The 15,855-nt window shown below is 42.5% G+C and overlaps 2 protein-coding genes across 2 annotated transcripts; one reads left to right on the forward strand and one right to left on the reverse strand.

Moving 5' to 3' along the window:
* Positions 1–394: 394 nt before the first annotated feature.
* LOC123106885 (probable calcium-binding protein CML25/26) lies at positions 395–1,191 on the forward strand. Its single transcript, XM_044528921.1, has one exon. It carries the CDS (start codon positions 511–513, stop codon positions 1,000–1,002), a length of 492 nt encoding a protein of 163 aa, XP_044384856.1. The 5' UTR covers positions 395–510; the 3' UTR covers positions 1,003–1,191.
* Positions 1,192–3,762: 2,571 nt separating this feature from the next.
* On the reverse strand, positions 3,763–15,024 carry LOC123103216 (clathrin heavy chain 1). Its single transcript, XM_044524730.1, has 30 exons — positions 14,800–15,024; positions 14,447–14,651; positions 12,869–12,957; positions 12,682–12,760; positions 12,439–12,566; positions 12,051–12,149; positions 11,861–11,969; positions 11,622–11,701; positions 11,311–11,538; positions 11,159–11,224; positions 10,455–10,571; positions 9,786–9,983; positions 9,552–9,668; positions 9,396–9,455; positions 9,199–9,285; positions 8,998–9,081; positions 8,778–8,912; positions 8,639–8,701; positions 8,462–8,566; positions 8,258–8,370; positions 7,916–8,168; positions 7,682–7,818; positions 7,321–7,599; positions 6,223–7,225; positions 5,640–6,125; positions 5,280–5,450; positions 5,012–5,197; positions 4,725–4,847; positions 4,531–4,641; positions 3,763–4,350 (listed from the first exon to the last, which is right to left on the reverse strand). Exons 1-30 carry the CDS (start codon positions 14,842–14,844, stop codon positions 4,180–4,182), a joined length of 5,127 nt encoding a protein of 1,708 aa, XP_044380665.1. The 5' UTR covers positions 14,845–15,024; the 3' UTR covers positions 3,763–4,179.
* Positions 15,025–15,855: the final 831 nt, after the last annotated feature.

Raw genomic sequence — 15,855 nt, forward strand, 5'->3', positions numbered from 1 at the left:
TTGGGAATTTTCTCAATACCATGAAAAAATGATCTCTAAAAAAACCCAAATATATAGTATAGTATAGCAAAAATAAAGAAATTCGATACCAATGTTTGACGTGAAATATTCCCTCGAAGTCAAGTAATGCAAAAATAATCATTTTGTACTAGAGCTTTGTTGTGACGCTTAATTAATTAATTAACGCACTGGGAATGAAGGACGCACGATGCATCGCAGTTCGCAGCACACAGAAAGCTGCTGGTAACCCTACGGCTACGCGCATATCCACGGAACCTGATAGCGTTGCTGACGCGTTGCCACGGTCACGGAGAAGGTTCTAAGCCTGAACTCTCTGGAATTATTTGACATTCTGCCCGTACAGGGCCCGTACCAGCATATATAGCATCAACACCCATGCGCCACACCATGTCCATCAAGCCACGTGATATAAGGTTGTGAGCAGTTCACCAGCAAGATACATAGAGGTCACAGAGAAGCCAGCAAGCAAACAAGATTGAGCATTCACGGATGGTGGCCGAGGCCGTGGCGCAGGCGTCGTCGGTGTTCGCCGCCTTCGACAAGGACGGCGACGGCAAGGTGTCGGCGGCCGAGCTGCGCGGCTCCATGACGGCGGCGCTGGGCGAGGAGGTGTCCGAGGAGGAGGCGGCGGCGATCCTGGCCACGGTGGACGCCGACGGCGACGGGCTGCTGGACCAGGAGGAGTTCTCCCGGATCGGCCTCGCCGCCGCCGGAGACGACGGTGGGGCGGCCGGAGGCGACGACGAGGAGGTGAGGCGGCGGTGCCTAAGGGAGGCGTTCGCGATGTACGCGACGGGGGGCGGCGAGGAGCAGGGCGCCAGGATCACGCCGGCGAGCCTGAGGCGGATGCTGGGCAAGCTGCTGGGGGCCGAGAAGATGGGGCTGGAGGAGTGCAGGGCCATGATCTGCAGGTTCGACCTCAACGGCGACGGCGTCCTCTCCTTCGACGAGTTCAGGGTCATGATGATGGCCAATTTGTAAAGGACGGTTGGTTTCATTTCATTCGTTCGCTTTTTTCTTCTGTGTTTTTGACATGTGGTTGCACTTGTTCACATGGTGGATGTTTCAATTGTATGCTGGGGGTTTGGGTGTGATGCTTAACTTTTGTTTGTTCTTCTTTATCTTTTCAATTTTGATGATGAAGAGAAGTTGAGGGTGTCATGTTGTAAATAAGCTCATACCTCTTCCTATTTGACCTCTAGCTCATTGATAAGAATCTTGTTCGTGATTAGTTTAAGCAAATGGTAAACCCTCTGTTTACTCTTTTTTGAATAGATAATAAAGGATATTGGCGCCGCATGTTGGCCTTCTCATGGGGCAACTCACTTCCTTCTCTCCTTTGCATGCAACACTAACACATGAGCATGACATCACCAAAAAATTCTTTAAAGTTTGAATTTAAAAAGAATCTCAAACCGCTGGCCTGGTAGACGGTCCGATTTCATTCGTCAAGGCGGAGAACCCACCGATGAAAGAAAGGTCGCTAATCGGATTAACGGTTTGCGAGATAAATCACTTTTAAAATTCCCGTTTAGCAACTAATATGATGGTGTCAGCATGATGTGTAAGATTTCTTTTTTTTAACCACACCCACATATTAATTAAATTAGAATCTTTATACAATCATTCATTACAGCATCTGCCACACAGGCCGAAACACCATTAATAAAAACACTGTCAGGCCTATTATTAAAACTAAACTTAGCTATCTCATGTGTCACCATATTAGCTTCCCTGCTAATATTGGAAATCTTTACATTCGCCAGCATCTTTGAAATACTCAATGCTTCCTTCTTAAGGTCAACAAGGGGAGATTTTTCAAAAATATCCTTTCCTAGAAGACCAACCACAAAAGAACAATCAGTTCCTAAAATGATGGGTTTGTGAATTGTGATACCGATATACAATCCGGAGATTGCCGCTCTAAGTTCCGCTTCTTCAACGCTATTAGCAGGCTCCAATATAATCCCAAGAGGAAATTACTACTTCTCCAACATGGTTTCTGACAACCACCCCCACACTCGCGGCGTTGATTGCCTCCACAAAACTTGCATCGACGTTAATCTTGAAAAACTCCGCGTTAGGAGGTTCCTCTCCACATTATTCGAAACCTGAATGCCCTCCTCCAATTCCTTGCCTTTTTTTACTTATCACTCCCTGCGCTTTTGTTTGGCAAGACGAAATGGAAGCCAAGTAATTTTGTACAAAATTCATAGAGGCTTAGATGTATTCTTTACCTTTAGCAAAAATCAAATCATTCCTCAAATGTCAGGCTCTCCACAACATGAATATAGTCTGCTCACGCGCTGCCGGACTTAATTGATCCAGTAAAATAAGAAACCAATCTGGCCCTATATTTTTAAAAAGCACTTCGGCCGGCAAATTACATACCTTTATCAAAGCCAAACAAAGAGCACGCGTCTTTGGGCAACTCACCAACGCATGAAAAGTGCATTCATCTTCAACACCACAAATTGTACATGTTCTCAGGATAGCTTGATGGTGTTTAACCCTGTTAACTTGAACCGCCAAAATATTAGAAGCCACCCGCCAAGCAAGTATTTTGATCTTCTGAGGGACATTAGCTTTCCAAATAATATTTCAGATCCTCCTTTCCCCATTAACTGCTACACTAGAATGTAAGATTTCTGAGTGCATGTGTGTACTCTTTCTATATAGGCAAATATCACATTGGATAGCAGCCGCATGTGAAGACATGCATACGCGTTGCTACTTTGAGTTTGTCATAAAAGAATGTCGTGAAAAAACATCCGAGTGCCAACCGCGTTTTATCTCTGGAAGAGAAAAATGGAGCTCTGGGTTCCTTTTTTACGACCTTGGCCTAGTTATAAGTGTGAAACCTTAGGTGATGCTTCCAAAGATTTAAGACAATCAGCAAAGCTGAATAAAAGTAGATTCAGCGGGGGCCTTTCCAAGTGATTTCCCTACGTAGAGAAAACAAGGCAAAGGGCGCCTTGATGTGCAAGAAGGGAGAAGGAACCCACTCGTTTCCATATGCACAGTCGTCCTTCTCCGTCGTTTGACCCGTAATTGCCGACGACAAGACACAGAGTCGACGCTTCTTGCTACCTTGACGAATGTCGGGTAGAGGAGCCACAGGACAGGTATGGGTAACTGACCGGTCTTAACCAAGAGAAGCATGCATCGAGACATGTTGGGTGACAAAGGAAGGTTCACGAACAAGTAGATGGACCGACTAAAGGTGACAAATGCTTGTCAACGCACGCAGCTGATGCAAAGAAACAGGAACTGCACGAAAACAAAGCGGTAGCAAGGGAAATCGTTATAGTCGCCGGCTTAGTTGCAACTGGATGCACATTCTAGACCATTCTGGAATGGTCCCTTCTTGAATACTTGACAGGAATGGGTCCTTCCAGGATAGACATAGTGGATTCAGACGTCTTGAATGGGCTAGAATGAAATAATCTTGCTAATCTTGCGTTACTGGGGCCACGCGCCTACGTAGTTTAAGATGTTACTGTCAGCGAACAAACATCTCCATAAATATGAAATTGACACGAGTAGTTTCGCGGAACTTCTGGTTCGGCTGGAGCATGACCAGTCACAAAACAACCATCAAGGAGCGGAGTACAGTCAGTTGTACATTCTATCGGATTTGAGCACAGCTAGTACGATGCACGGAAAAAACTATAGACCATCAGCAACTCAGAAGTACAACAAAAGCGTTCATTCGGTTACAAAAAAACTAAGCACTGGACAAGAGATGGAAACCGGTAATTAACAACATACAGACAGTATTTGATGTGTTTATGGCTGGCAGCAACACCAACACCGACGAGTGTACATGCAGAATGTCTACAAACTTTCAATATAACACCTATACAAATGGTACCAGGGGCCTAACCACTCATGCTGCTGCTCATCCTATCCAACCGTAATATAATATATATAATATATAGCAGTCCTGTAATTAACTCAAACTCGGCTAGAGATTTCGCTTGCCAAAATTGTCCTGGTACCAAAAGAATATTAACTGGAACAACCGATGACGCAGATATACACCTTGGAAGATACCTCTCTGGGATAGATATTCATGATTCTTCCCTCCCTCTGCGTCAACTCAAATACTTCACATCATCTGTACTCCTCAAATTCATACAACAGAGGCTGGTTGACTCAGTAGCTTCCCATTGGAGGCATCCCGTATGCTGGCATTGGACCAGGACCCATCGGCGGCATACCCATCCCGCCCATCGGCGGCATGCCCATCCCGCCCATCGGAGGTGGACCGCCCATCATGCCGGGCGGAGCAGGCAAGGCCAGAGGAAGCAATTGAGCGTACATGTTCTGTCAAACAGAATGCATATTTGTCATGTTGGCTCCTTAAGCATGAATAATACTCCCTCTGTAACGTAATATATGTCGCTGGAGTAGCTAAACTCCAGCTACTCCAGCGACAAATATTACGGTACAGAGGGAGTAGATAATACGTCGTTCAACCAAAACAAAGGTGCACTTCAAGATTACCTGCTGCGCAACTAGTTCCTTCTCTTCGTTCTCTTTAGCTTTCTCTTCCTTCTGCGATTCTATCCTGTCCTTCACCAAATCATCTACCTTGCTTGTGTACTCACGGATGAACTGCACGGGACAGCAACAACGCCATTAAAGCAAAATTGTACACAGGTGGATATTTCCAAACATTCACATAGAAAAATATATACCTGTAATAGATAGGGGAACGCGAAATCCAGCATGTTATTCGTCCATGCAAGCTCAAGAGCGACATCCGCACGAATCAAGTCGTAGCAAATGAAGAGGCAAGAAGCAAAGCATTCTTTCTTTCCCTGCATGAAAACCAGAGACCTTTAGTGATAAGAAAAGCAATATCACGTGCTGCCTACAGATACTGGAGGCAGATTTCATGCAATAGGACTAAAGTTCAAAAAAAATCACACTGCTAAACCAGCACAAGAAAAGGCATATAACTCAATTTGCATAGAATTCAGACCTGTTCGATGAAATAGACAAGCAAGTCCTCTGAGAGCTCACGGTCACCAGACTGTGAGCATGTCTCCATGCAATCCTTGTACATGTTGTCTTTCTTCGATAGGGCAATAGATTGCTTCCATCTGCCAGCCTTCTTGTAAATGTAGGCGGCAATCCTTCTCATCTCAAGCAACTCATGCTTCTCAAGCTGGTCAACAAGAGCAGGCACTTGTTATAATAAAAACAGTAATAACATCAAAAAGCATTTCATATTTGTCTAGTTCTCTTACCTTCTGGGCAAGACCTATCTGATCAAAGTTATCATGCATGTCAACAGATTCACGGAGCCTCTCGTAGTCCTCCTCTTCGACATATAGCTCATTCAAAGCTTCATTGACAGCAGAGACATTGTTGCTCTGAACTGCAACCATGTACGGTTTCACAAGATGCAACTGACCAGCCTGCATAAAAATAACAGAACAGTTCAAAGTTTTAGCATGGTATATACTCCCTCCGTTCCAAATTACTCGTCGCAGAAATGGATGTATCTAGAACTAAAATGCATCTAGATGCATCCAATTCTGCGACGAGTAATTCGGAACGGAGGGAGTATAAGTCTAAGACACCAAAATCTTCAATTAGGTACAAACCTTGCGCATTATATCTACAACTCTGGTATGATCCAAACGAAGTGCAAGCACATTGAGAAGATCATTGATGAGATCAGGGTGCTCTTGCAAATAGAAATGCACTGCCTTGTAATAAATCTCAACATTTGCAACTTTAACACAAACATCCTTAAATTGCATGTGATCCCATGCATCTGGAGAATGGTTCATGATAGTGGTAGCAGCATTGTCAAATTCATCATATTGAATGTATAGGTATGTAAGCTCTTTCCAGTGCTGTTGTTCATCACAAGCACGGATAAGCTTAGGAATGTTGAGACGGGTGGAGAAGAGTTTGATGTGTTCCATGAGCTTCTCAGGGCGGTATCTAGCATAGAGAACTCCCAATTCAGTAAAGATGCCCATGTGTGCCCGCTCAAGTCCAAGACCACTCTCCATGAGGGAAATAAGTTCACTGAAACAACCTCTGTTCTGGTAGTATTCACTCACTTCCTCCAAGTCATCAACCTAAACAAAAAAGAAGGCATGTCAGAAAGGATGAGATGAAAAAGGTCCTCGGAAAGGAACATATATTAAGCTCAAAAGGATGTCCCTGCTTATATACCTGAACGATAATGTTGAGACCACAGATTTGTGCTAGACGGAACTCCTCAGCGTCAACACAAGCAAAGCAGACCTCCTTCCATGTTTTAGCGCTGTTAGCCTTGCGAGCAGCATCTACAGCACCTTGGAACTGCTTCAGCTTGACCAAGGTGACAGCCAGCTTAGCCCAGTTTGAGATGAAGGCATAGATGATCTTTGCAGCTTCGTAGAGCTCTTCGTCATACAGACGGTCACCAACATTTTGGAGATTGGCAACATTCGGCATCAGAATAAACTCTTCAATGTCACTGAGTCTATCAATCTTAGCATATGCAAAGATGAGTTCGCTGTCGACTTTGGGCTCCCTTGCCTTTTGCCTTACCATCAGCAAGTACTTGACCAAATCATGGTATACATTGGCTTCCTCAGCAGCACGGATGACATCAAGGAAATGTGTCACATCATCTGCACGAATGAAGGACTCGATTGCTTCGCTGACTAGACCTTCACGCAACTGGGCCTTGGCAACCTGGCTCCAGACAGCATCTTCTTCAACACGGAATGCAAACTCTTCCGCCCTTTCTATGCTTCGGATGTTATCCAACAGAACATCAACAGCCTGCACATTTAAGTTGAACTTCTTGAATATGGCAAAAGCCTCCTCATAAAGTTGTGCTTCAACTGCTACTTCTCCGACGGCAGGACCATCAAAGTTGTCTAGTCTGTTAACATAGTCCATGACCCTAGATGAGTCTGCCTTGATGGCTGTCAAGATGAGCAGATTCTGAAGATTGAAGTTTCCACTGAACGCGGAATTCTGAAGGACAATCTTCTCAAGAAGTTCAATCAGTTCATGAGGGAGGTCAGCTGTCATGAAAGCCTTAACAGCAGCAGAAACTTGCTCAGGACTCTTGCTTTCGGGCAATGCAGTAGAAACCACTTGGTCAATGAACTGCCTTCTATATTCATTATCAGGCTGTAGAACTTTATCCCACAGATCACCGTCCATTCTTTCAACCACATACCTGAAAATTCAAATCACAAGATTTGAGCATGTAAGCAGACACCCAATGGACATAAAGATTCAGAACATCAGAAGGACAAAAAACTATTTACATACCTAGCTTGCAGCTTGAACAGCGAGTTTTTGTTGGTAACATTGATAAGTTCTTCATCGCACTGTCCACGTCTGTAAGCAACAACAGCAAGAGTAGGATCCCTCTTTTCACAGTATTTACCCACCACACGGGAGTCATAGAACGGGTTGGTAGTAAGGAAATGCTCAGGATTGTTGTTGCTGTCAATGATAATTTTCCCAAGAGCATTGTGGACATGCACATCTTGGCTACCCTCACTCACTAAGTGCTCCAGGAATTGTGTCAGTAAACGTAGACGGTTCCTGGTTGAAAATAGTGAACAAATAAGACCAAAAGAAAAGGTAGGTGTGCATGTGTGTACAGGATAAGAGCTAAGAATCAAACCTCTTCTCGCATTCATCAACCAGTGGCTCGACAGGAAGAAGAGATCGAACAGACAAAATCAAACCCTTAATGAAATCTTCCGGGCACTCGTCATCAAGTAACTGGCCCACTACCAACGGAGCATTTCCAGGGTTCACCTACAATACAGAGAAAAGGGTAAATAGCCATTCATATACTCGACATATTACAAGAATGATACTCAAATAAAACTAAATTCATGAGAGTTATATATACCTTCTGTACATAGCCTTCAATGTACCGGAGCATATTGTTTGTGTACAGATAGTGAGTAAGATCTGGAACAAAACCAAAGCGATCACAGACATTTATGAGTGGACGGGCATCAGGTAGTTTTGCTTCCATCAGAAAGTTCTTTGTCTTCTCAGCATCGTAAAAGTTAGACTCTCTTGTGACTCGCTCAACTTCTTTAATCTGTCCAGTCCTTGCAGCTGATTCTATATATTTGAAATGGATATCTGGATCCTCACTGTTCCATGTGATGAAGTCAAATATTAAAGTGTGACGCAGTAAGAAAAGGGCAAACAGAACATATCAAGTTACATCAGGCACAAGTACCTTGAGCTCAAATAGGACCCTAGGAAGAAGTAGAGCCCCTCGTATGATTTAAATTGTTCGAACAGTTTAATACAAGCGTCAACTCCAAGCTGCTCACAGTATTCCTTGGCGGCCTACAGATGAATTTGACAATTAGAACAAAGAGAGGGGGGAGGGGGGTGGGGGGAGCAGCAACGAGAAAGAGAAGGTAACTGTGCAGGTTACCTGCACAACAATTTGAAGATTTCCTCTCAGGTTGACCAGTAAAAGGTCCTTCATGCATTCCAGTGCCCATTCTTTAGAAAGGGTTCCAAAGAACTCAACGAGTGCCTGTGCAACAAAGTAGTCAGTGGACCGGAAAAAAAATAGACTGCTGGCCAATTATAACTGAAGAGAACAAACCTGCGGCTCAATAGCATGGGTATTCACGATAACACGCTTGATATCAGGTAATTCTGCGTAGTGCTGCATTGCAGTATAAGAATAATTAGATAGCGAGCCAAAGAATCAACCCAAACTGAATCCGTGCAAAAATACTAACCTGGAGAGCCCGCAAGTACAAGCCAGCCTTTTCACACAGCTGAGCAATACGAGGGCGATCGTAGTGACTGAACATACCATTAGCAAGGATGGCATCGGCGACATTTGGGTAAGTTACCAAGTTGATCTCCAAAACCTGGAATGGATTCAGACAGAAGCTACTGAGTAATGAATGAAACATGTATGGTAGCCATCTATATTCAAAAAATGTAAATGCTAACCTTGGTTTGAAGAAAAGCATGCTCTTCCAAATTTGGTTTGAGAACATCCAACAGAAAAGCTGTTGCTTCTCGTATCATATTTCTCTGTCAACAAAAGATGCATAAGGCAAAGAATTACAGCCAAATTCACAGCAAAAAGTGCAAAAAGAATATTACAAATCAACAAAGCATAATAAGCATTTATGTGAACAGAAAGGCTACCTGAAGGAAGAGATCAGTTATGGTATTATAATCCAGCGGGCAACCCCCCTCCATTTGTGACATCATGAGAGCAAAGTTGACAGCCCCCTGACCAGGAACACACAGGATATACAGTTAGGCGATTTATGCAGATCAAAGAACCACACAATCAAGTATAAAATGGTTCACCCTGGCACAGTTCTTAAACAAACTATTACCTGTGGATCCGTACGTAAGATGGTCTGGAGGAGGAAGAGGTAGTCCGGAGTGTATCCAACCTGGAATAGCAAGAGTGTTAGGTCAACAGTGAATGTCCAAAGTGAACACAGGTATACCAACTGAAAACAAGATTTAACAGTACCAAAGCACTATACCTGCTTTGAGTATATAAGGATCTTGTCAAACTCCCTCCTCTCAGCAAAAGCGGCGACGACTTTCGGGGTTGCCCTAGCCTTTATGTATATTTTTAGCGCAAGATCATTGTCTACCGTCTGCAATAACATACCACTGAGTGAACATTCCAGACACAATAGTGAACAAAATTAATGGAAGCACGGCTATATCTATGGCTCTATGCAATCAAGAAACATGGCAGAACACAATTTTACCTTTACAAGATCTCCAAGCTCTTCACTGCACTCCAACTTGTCTTCCGCCAACCAATTTTCCAAAAGGTTCTTCTTGTTCTGATTGACAACAAGTCGAGATAACTCAAGGGATTCATAAGCATTGAGCTTCCCTCGAGTAAGCAATGTGCCAAAGTACTGCAACAGTGGAGGTGTTTGTCCAGCTTGAACAGGAACACTCTGCATGTGAAGCACAAAAACAGCAAATGAGCCAAGCAGAAGAACCTACAATTAAAGCAGATTATACAAGGGTAACATCTAAAATAAGAAGAAACTTTTTGGCCGTTGTGTTTCGCTTAACAAATAATACCTTCAAATAAGGAATAGAGATGTCAACACTATAAGCAGATTAACTGTATATGTGAAAGAATATAATATGTCTTTGTAGGTGTACATTTCTAGTCCTAACCCAATAATACTTCCAGGAAATGATAACTACCAAGAGTTTGTTTTTGTAAAAAAAATAGCAAAGCCCTAATTTTAATAATCCTTTTGATGAAAATTTATACGGTAAGCACACTTTATAAGTCACGCAGTTCAGTATGAAGAATGGCTGGCTCGTTAAGAAGGAATACAATGGTGGCAACTGAGCAGCAGAAAGGAAATAAGTAAGCATTAAGAGCTTCATAGGCAGCATGAAAAGAAAGGGACCTGGAATTTGGCAACTGTCTCGGGAGTTCGTAGAAGACCCTGCGGGGACTCTGCAGCCAACTCTGCTGCTTCCTTGTATTTTGTCTGTGCGAACAGTTCCTGGAATCTTTGCACAACCTGCAATTCAGAAACTTCAAAACTTAGTATCTACAAATCAATATGTGGCAGGAAAGAAAAGATAAACATCTCAAACTCTACAGTGAGCATAGAACTCAACTACATGACTAGTTAACTGCAAGTGTAAGCACTCCAGTACCAACCAATAAGTACTCACAGAGAAACAATAAGCACCCCATTTCCACTAAGACAAAACAGTTACTGTAACAAGTATAGGCGGAAAAAGATTAGTGCTATCTAGGGAACAATTAGTGATGACTGCCAAAATAATTCAACGAGCAAGCATGAAATTTCCAACTATGAAGGAGAACTGTGCTAAGTGATTACGTAAACAACTTGAAAAGACTGAAGTGCTCATTCAGCAAGAATGCAAGTGCTAAATGTAGAAGACTGAAACATGTCAGCTACACAATTTCCAATGGAATACGAAGAAATTAGCAACAAATAGCTCAACAATTTAGCAAGGAACTACTCACGAACAAAACGTGTACTAACTAATTATGCAAAAATACAAGCATAGGTAAAAAGAGCAGGTGCCACAAAATATAAATCATCATACACAGAAGAAAATTAGCTGCGGAGCTTACCAAGTTCTCCGCCCCGGGGAGATTGGCTCTTTTGGCAAGATTCACGGCAAGTTCAAGGTTGTTTAACTGCATGCACCAGAATGTATTAAAACTTTAAAAGGATTAACTAACATATACATGGCCAAGGGATCAAAGAAAGTAAAACAACATACTTGACCACTGACAAAAGGAACAACAGTTGCATCGTTAACTGTGGCATGCAAAACCTGCCCTCTTCTGTTAATGGCATAAAATCCACCGGTTGTTGAAGACTCTGCAGTCAAGAATATGGGGTCTGGACTGATTCTATTTCTATAAACTGCCGCAGCAGTTTCCAAGTCATATACAAACAGCAGCCCAAGCTTCGTAATTACATAGACAAGGCCATACTTTTGAGAGATCTGTAATCAAAAGAAGATAAAACGAATTAGATCTATGTGGTAGCTAATATAGGGTATACATCCTGTGGGACTTAAAATAATACCTGCATGGCTACAGGAAAATCATCCTGGAAATCTGGTGGGAAGAAGAGATCGGCTTGTTTCTTGGAAAAGCCAGGTTTCCCTGCATGAAATGAAAGTAAGAACAGAGGAACGTATCTAAACAAAATAAAAGCAAATTCTAATGGCCATGCGGTAGACAAGTTTGCTCTACTAAGAATTTGAATTTGAATGCAGAAACAAAAATATTGATAAGTAGAACTTCAGGGTTCTATACACAAACCTGGCTGGGCGCCCAGTTCAATAATATGCAACTTAGAAGTAAGTGTTCCAGCATTAGATGCCTTAGAAGCAAAACAGATGAGGGTGGATGGGTTCTCGTTGCCAGGAACCTGGTTAGGAAAACCAAGCACAGTTGTTAAACACTAGAAAATAAACAATTATATAAGCAGCACTAAATAACTGAACAGTACCTTGAATGTTGCAAAAGAAGCAGCATGGGCTTCAAGTGCTTGACTACGCTGCTGATCCACAGAAAAGAGTTGCATATTTCCCTTTACCAGCTGTGGCCTCTGATAGGTGAAAAGGAAAGCTCGTCAATATGAGAAGCACATATGACAAAGTATATCGTTTAATAAGTGCCTACAACAACTGCTTGCTGGCTCACTGTTGTAAATTTGCTTCGAATTTTGGAAAATTATAAGTTATATTCTTATACACCAAGTGGGGTCAAAAATCATCGAGATAGAAATGTCAGCAAGAGAGGCAAAAGCAATTGTGGTCTTTATATTGCATTCAATTCTGAACACAGCAGTGCACTACGTTATGATGACACATATCAAGAATGTCTGTTAAGCATACCTCTGGAGCACCAGGTGCAATTCCAATAAGCACGAGCCACTTCTCCGCTGGATCACACCGATAGTTGATAATCTGATTATTAGCCAAATTAGCTGTCCTATCGAACATCTTAATGGGCTCAGAATCTCCTGCATCCCAACAAAAGCAAGCGATGATTATCTTGGTTTTGTATTCATAGCACCAAATCATGCAAAGCTGGAAGCACTTAAACCGACAATAACTATGATTTGTCAGAGGAGTAACCTTCAATTGACCAGTGATACACTGATGCCTGTGTTACCAAACCCAGCAACTTTGGGGTGATCCATTTCCAAAACACAACCTGCAATTGTAGAAGAGGAGATATGCAAGATAATGTATCGAGTAAGATTACATATTAGCATTTAAACAAAAGGAACAAGAACACTTGAAAATAATTTAAAACATTTACCTGCTCAGGCATCTGGTGCGACTTGATTTTAGTTTTAGCTTCAATATTAAAGATTTGCAGGTGATCCTGCGTGGTTCCAGGTATTTGAGCTGCAAAAATAATTAGGTGGAATGTTATCGTGTCTATTCGTAAACTCCTGAAATGCTATCGATGCATGAACCAGTCATTTCAACTTTATACGATTTAAGATAGACAATTCTGATTCTGCAAGAACATCACTTCGCAGCTATCTGTTTATTTGCAGAACTGATATCACTATTGTATTTGCATGTAGACAGCATCGTAAAAAAAATCAAATTAAAGATAGACAATTCTGATTCTGCAAGTAGACAATTCTGATTCAGGAAGAACATCACCTGGCAGCTACCGTTTATTTGCAGAACTGATATCACTATTTGAATGTACTCCCTCCGTAAAGAAATAAAAGAGCGTTTAGATCACTAAGTAGTGATCTAAACGTCACTAAGTAGTGATCTAAACACGCTTACATTTCTTTACAGAGGGAATAGAAAACATCGTAAAAAAATATCACATCAAATGGGTATTTTACATGCAAGTTCTACTTCATCACAAATAACTAGCCAAAACAAAGAGGTGATAAGGGAGCATTCGACTTTAAAACATATTGACAGAAAGCCCTTAAGCTTAAACGAGAAGATATGGAAGTTCTGTGCCTGGGATAATTCAATTGTATATCCCGTTGATGCCTAGCAATCAGTCTACATAATTTGCATATTCCTCCACGTCCATATCTTGTGCATATTTCGTTTTAGTTGTTAAATAACATGCATACTGCCGGATCCTACCCTACAGTTTTCCCTCAAAACAAAGGTAGCATTTTCCTTGACAAAAGTAGGCCGTAGACAATACAGGCAGATCCAGTTCGTGGAGAAGTCATTGATTCAAATGAGAACAACAGCGTACAATGGCTTGCACAGGTTCATATATTAACTCTTACGGTGACCTATCCAAAGTCCAAGCTAAGATCAACTATAAGGAATCTAAATCATGGTCATGGTCACAGTATAGGCAAAATAGACGTCATGCAATCCATGGAAACTCTGAACTCAATGCACAACCGATCAGCAGCTATCACACGCATTTAAAGTGTGGGATGTCAGTAGACATCAGCACAAGATAGAAAGGATGTATCTGACCTTTCATGGGAGCATTCATTTTTCAAAGTCAAGAACATATGTATTCATCGCAATTCAACGACAATTTTAAGATATTAGATCACCAAACTGTCTTTCTAACATGGGCATGATATCATAACGGAATTATCTATATATGCAAATAATGACAAGCGTATTCATCACTGAGATACTGTGCTATTTGTCATTGTAAGTGTGGAAATAATTGCCAATCGCCACTCTAAGCTAACAGATCCCCAGCTGAAACTTGATCACAGGTTTCTATGCAAATTAAAAGCCACTGCACCATTTGCACATTGCACTAAGTACGGAGCTACAGGATGAGATCACCGCCCGGCTCTGACAGATCCCACGGCGGGCTAGGATGGAGGCCGCAGCAAGTATGAAAACGAGATCCCAGGGGCAAGGGGTCGGCGAGATCTACCTTTGAGCGCGAGGATCCTGGTGTTGGGGTTCATGAGCGCGGAGTCGGCGGTAATGGGCCTGCGGAGGGGCTGGCTGGGCATGGCCATGTCGATGATGACGACGCTGTTCTGCGGCGAGGTCTCCCGGACGCAGATGTACCTGTCCGACTCCATGGTGACGTGGGTGAAGGTGATGAACTGCGGCGCGATCCCCAGGCTCGTCAGCTGCAAGCAACAACGCCATGGAGAACGAGTCAGTCAGTCGGTCGGTCAGTCGAGTCGGTCGGCCGCAAGCTCCGGCCCCTGCCGGGAGATCTGATCTGACTCCCGAAAGGGGGGCGGAGGCGGAGAGCATGATGCGCGCGCGTGTTACCGTGAGGGCCTCGCGCATGGCGATGGGGGCGTTGGCCGCCGCCATGGCGGCAGACGGCGGCGGCGAGAGGGCACAGTCGAGGGGAGGGGAGGGGGGTCGGTCGTGCGTCGCCTCGCCCGGCCGGTGCGAGCGAGCGAGCGAGAGATCGGATCTGATATGAGGACGGGGGAGGAGGAACCAACGGGGCAGAGAAGATGATGGAATTTTTAGTAGTGGGGTGTCTGTTGGAAGTCTTCTTGCACGTTAGCCCTCCAGTGTCTCCATAATGACAGCGGTGCACGCTAAGCTTAGCTTTTCTTTAGCAAGTACAGTATGTTTGTTTGAGTATATCTAATTACTACTACCAAAAGTGCAAAAGAATTTAGAATTAATATGCTTTTAGATCTCCTGTCAAAAAAATAGATATCGGTTAATCAACATTTAAGAGCTTGCAGTTCGTGCATCGCCTTATTATTATAGAACAATCAACACTAACTAAAACATTTCATAGTGTGTGGTGCTCCTTCCGTTTCTTTTTACTCTGCATGCTATGTTTATCTTCAATCAAACTTTATGAAGTTTTAACAAATTTGTAAAAAAATACTCTCTCCGTCCCATAATGTAAGACGCTTTTCATCACTAGTGTAGTGTCAAAAAACGTCTTACATTATAAGACGGAGGGAGTACCAACACTTTAAATATCAAATCAGTGTCGTTAGGATTCATCATTGAATATACTTCCATGTTGTATGTATTTAATATTGTATATGTTGATATCTTTTAATATAAATTTGATCAAAATTTATAAACTCAACACGAATCTAATATGTGAAATAAATAAATGGAGTATCATAAATTATCTCCATAATGCATACTCCCTCCATTCCAGTGAATAAGGCGTGCAAGCATCCCAAAAATCAACTTTGACCAAAAATTACACTCCCTTCGTCAGAAATTATTTATCGCATAAATGGGTAAAAGTGAATGCATCTAGAACTAAAATAAATCTAGATATATCTATTTCTTTGACAAGTATTTCCGGACAAAGGGAGTACCAATCAAACATATGTTATATGT

Source organism: Triticum aestivum, chromosome 5A, assembly GCF_018294505.1.
Source record: "Triticum aestivum cultivar Chinese Spring chromosome 5A, IWGSC CS RefSeq v2.1, whole genome shotgun sequence".
NCBI classification, from domain to species: domain Eukaryota; kingdom Viridiplantae; phylum Streptophyta; class Magnoliopsida; order Poales; family Poaceae; genus Triticum; species Triticum aestivum.

What these genes read in the sequence shown, in the direction of transcription:
- LOC123103216 (XM_044524730.1), bottom strand. Translation starts at nt 14,844, where the DNA reads ATGGCGGCGGCCAACGCCCCCATCGCCATGCGCGAGGCCCTCACG. An exon ending in CGCACCAGATGCCTGAGCAG is followed by an intron (nt 12,761 to 12,868) that starts GTAAATGTTTTA and finishes CTACAATTGCAG; the next exon opens with GTTGTGTTTTGGAAATGGAT. An exon ending in TCCCCGGGGCGGAGAACTTG is followed by an intron (nt 10,572 to 11,158) that starts GTAAGCTCCGCA and finishes TCTGAATTGCAG; the next exon opens with GTTGTGCAAAGATTCCAGGA.
- LOC123106885 (XM_044528921.1), top strand. Translation starts at nt 511, where the DNA reads ATGGTGGCCGAGGCCGTGGCGCAGGCGTCGTCGGTGTTCGCCGCCTTC.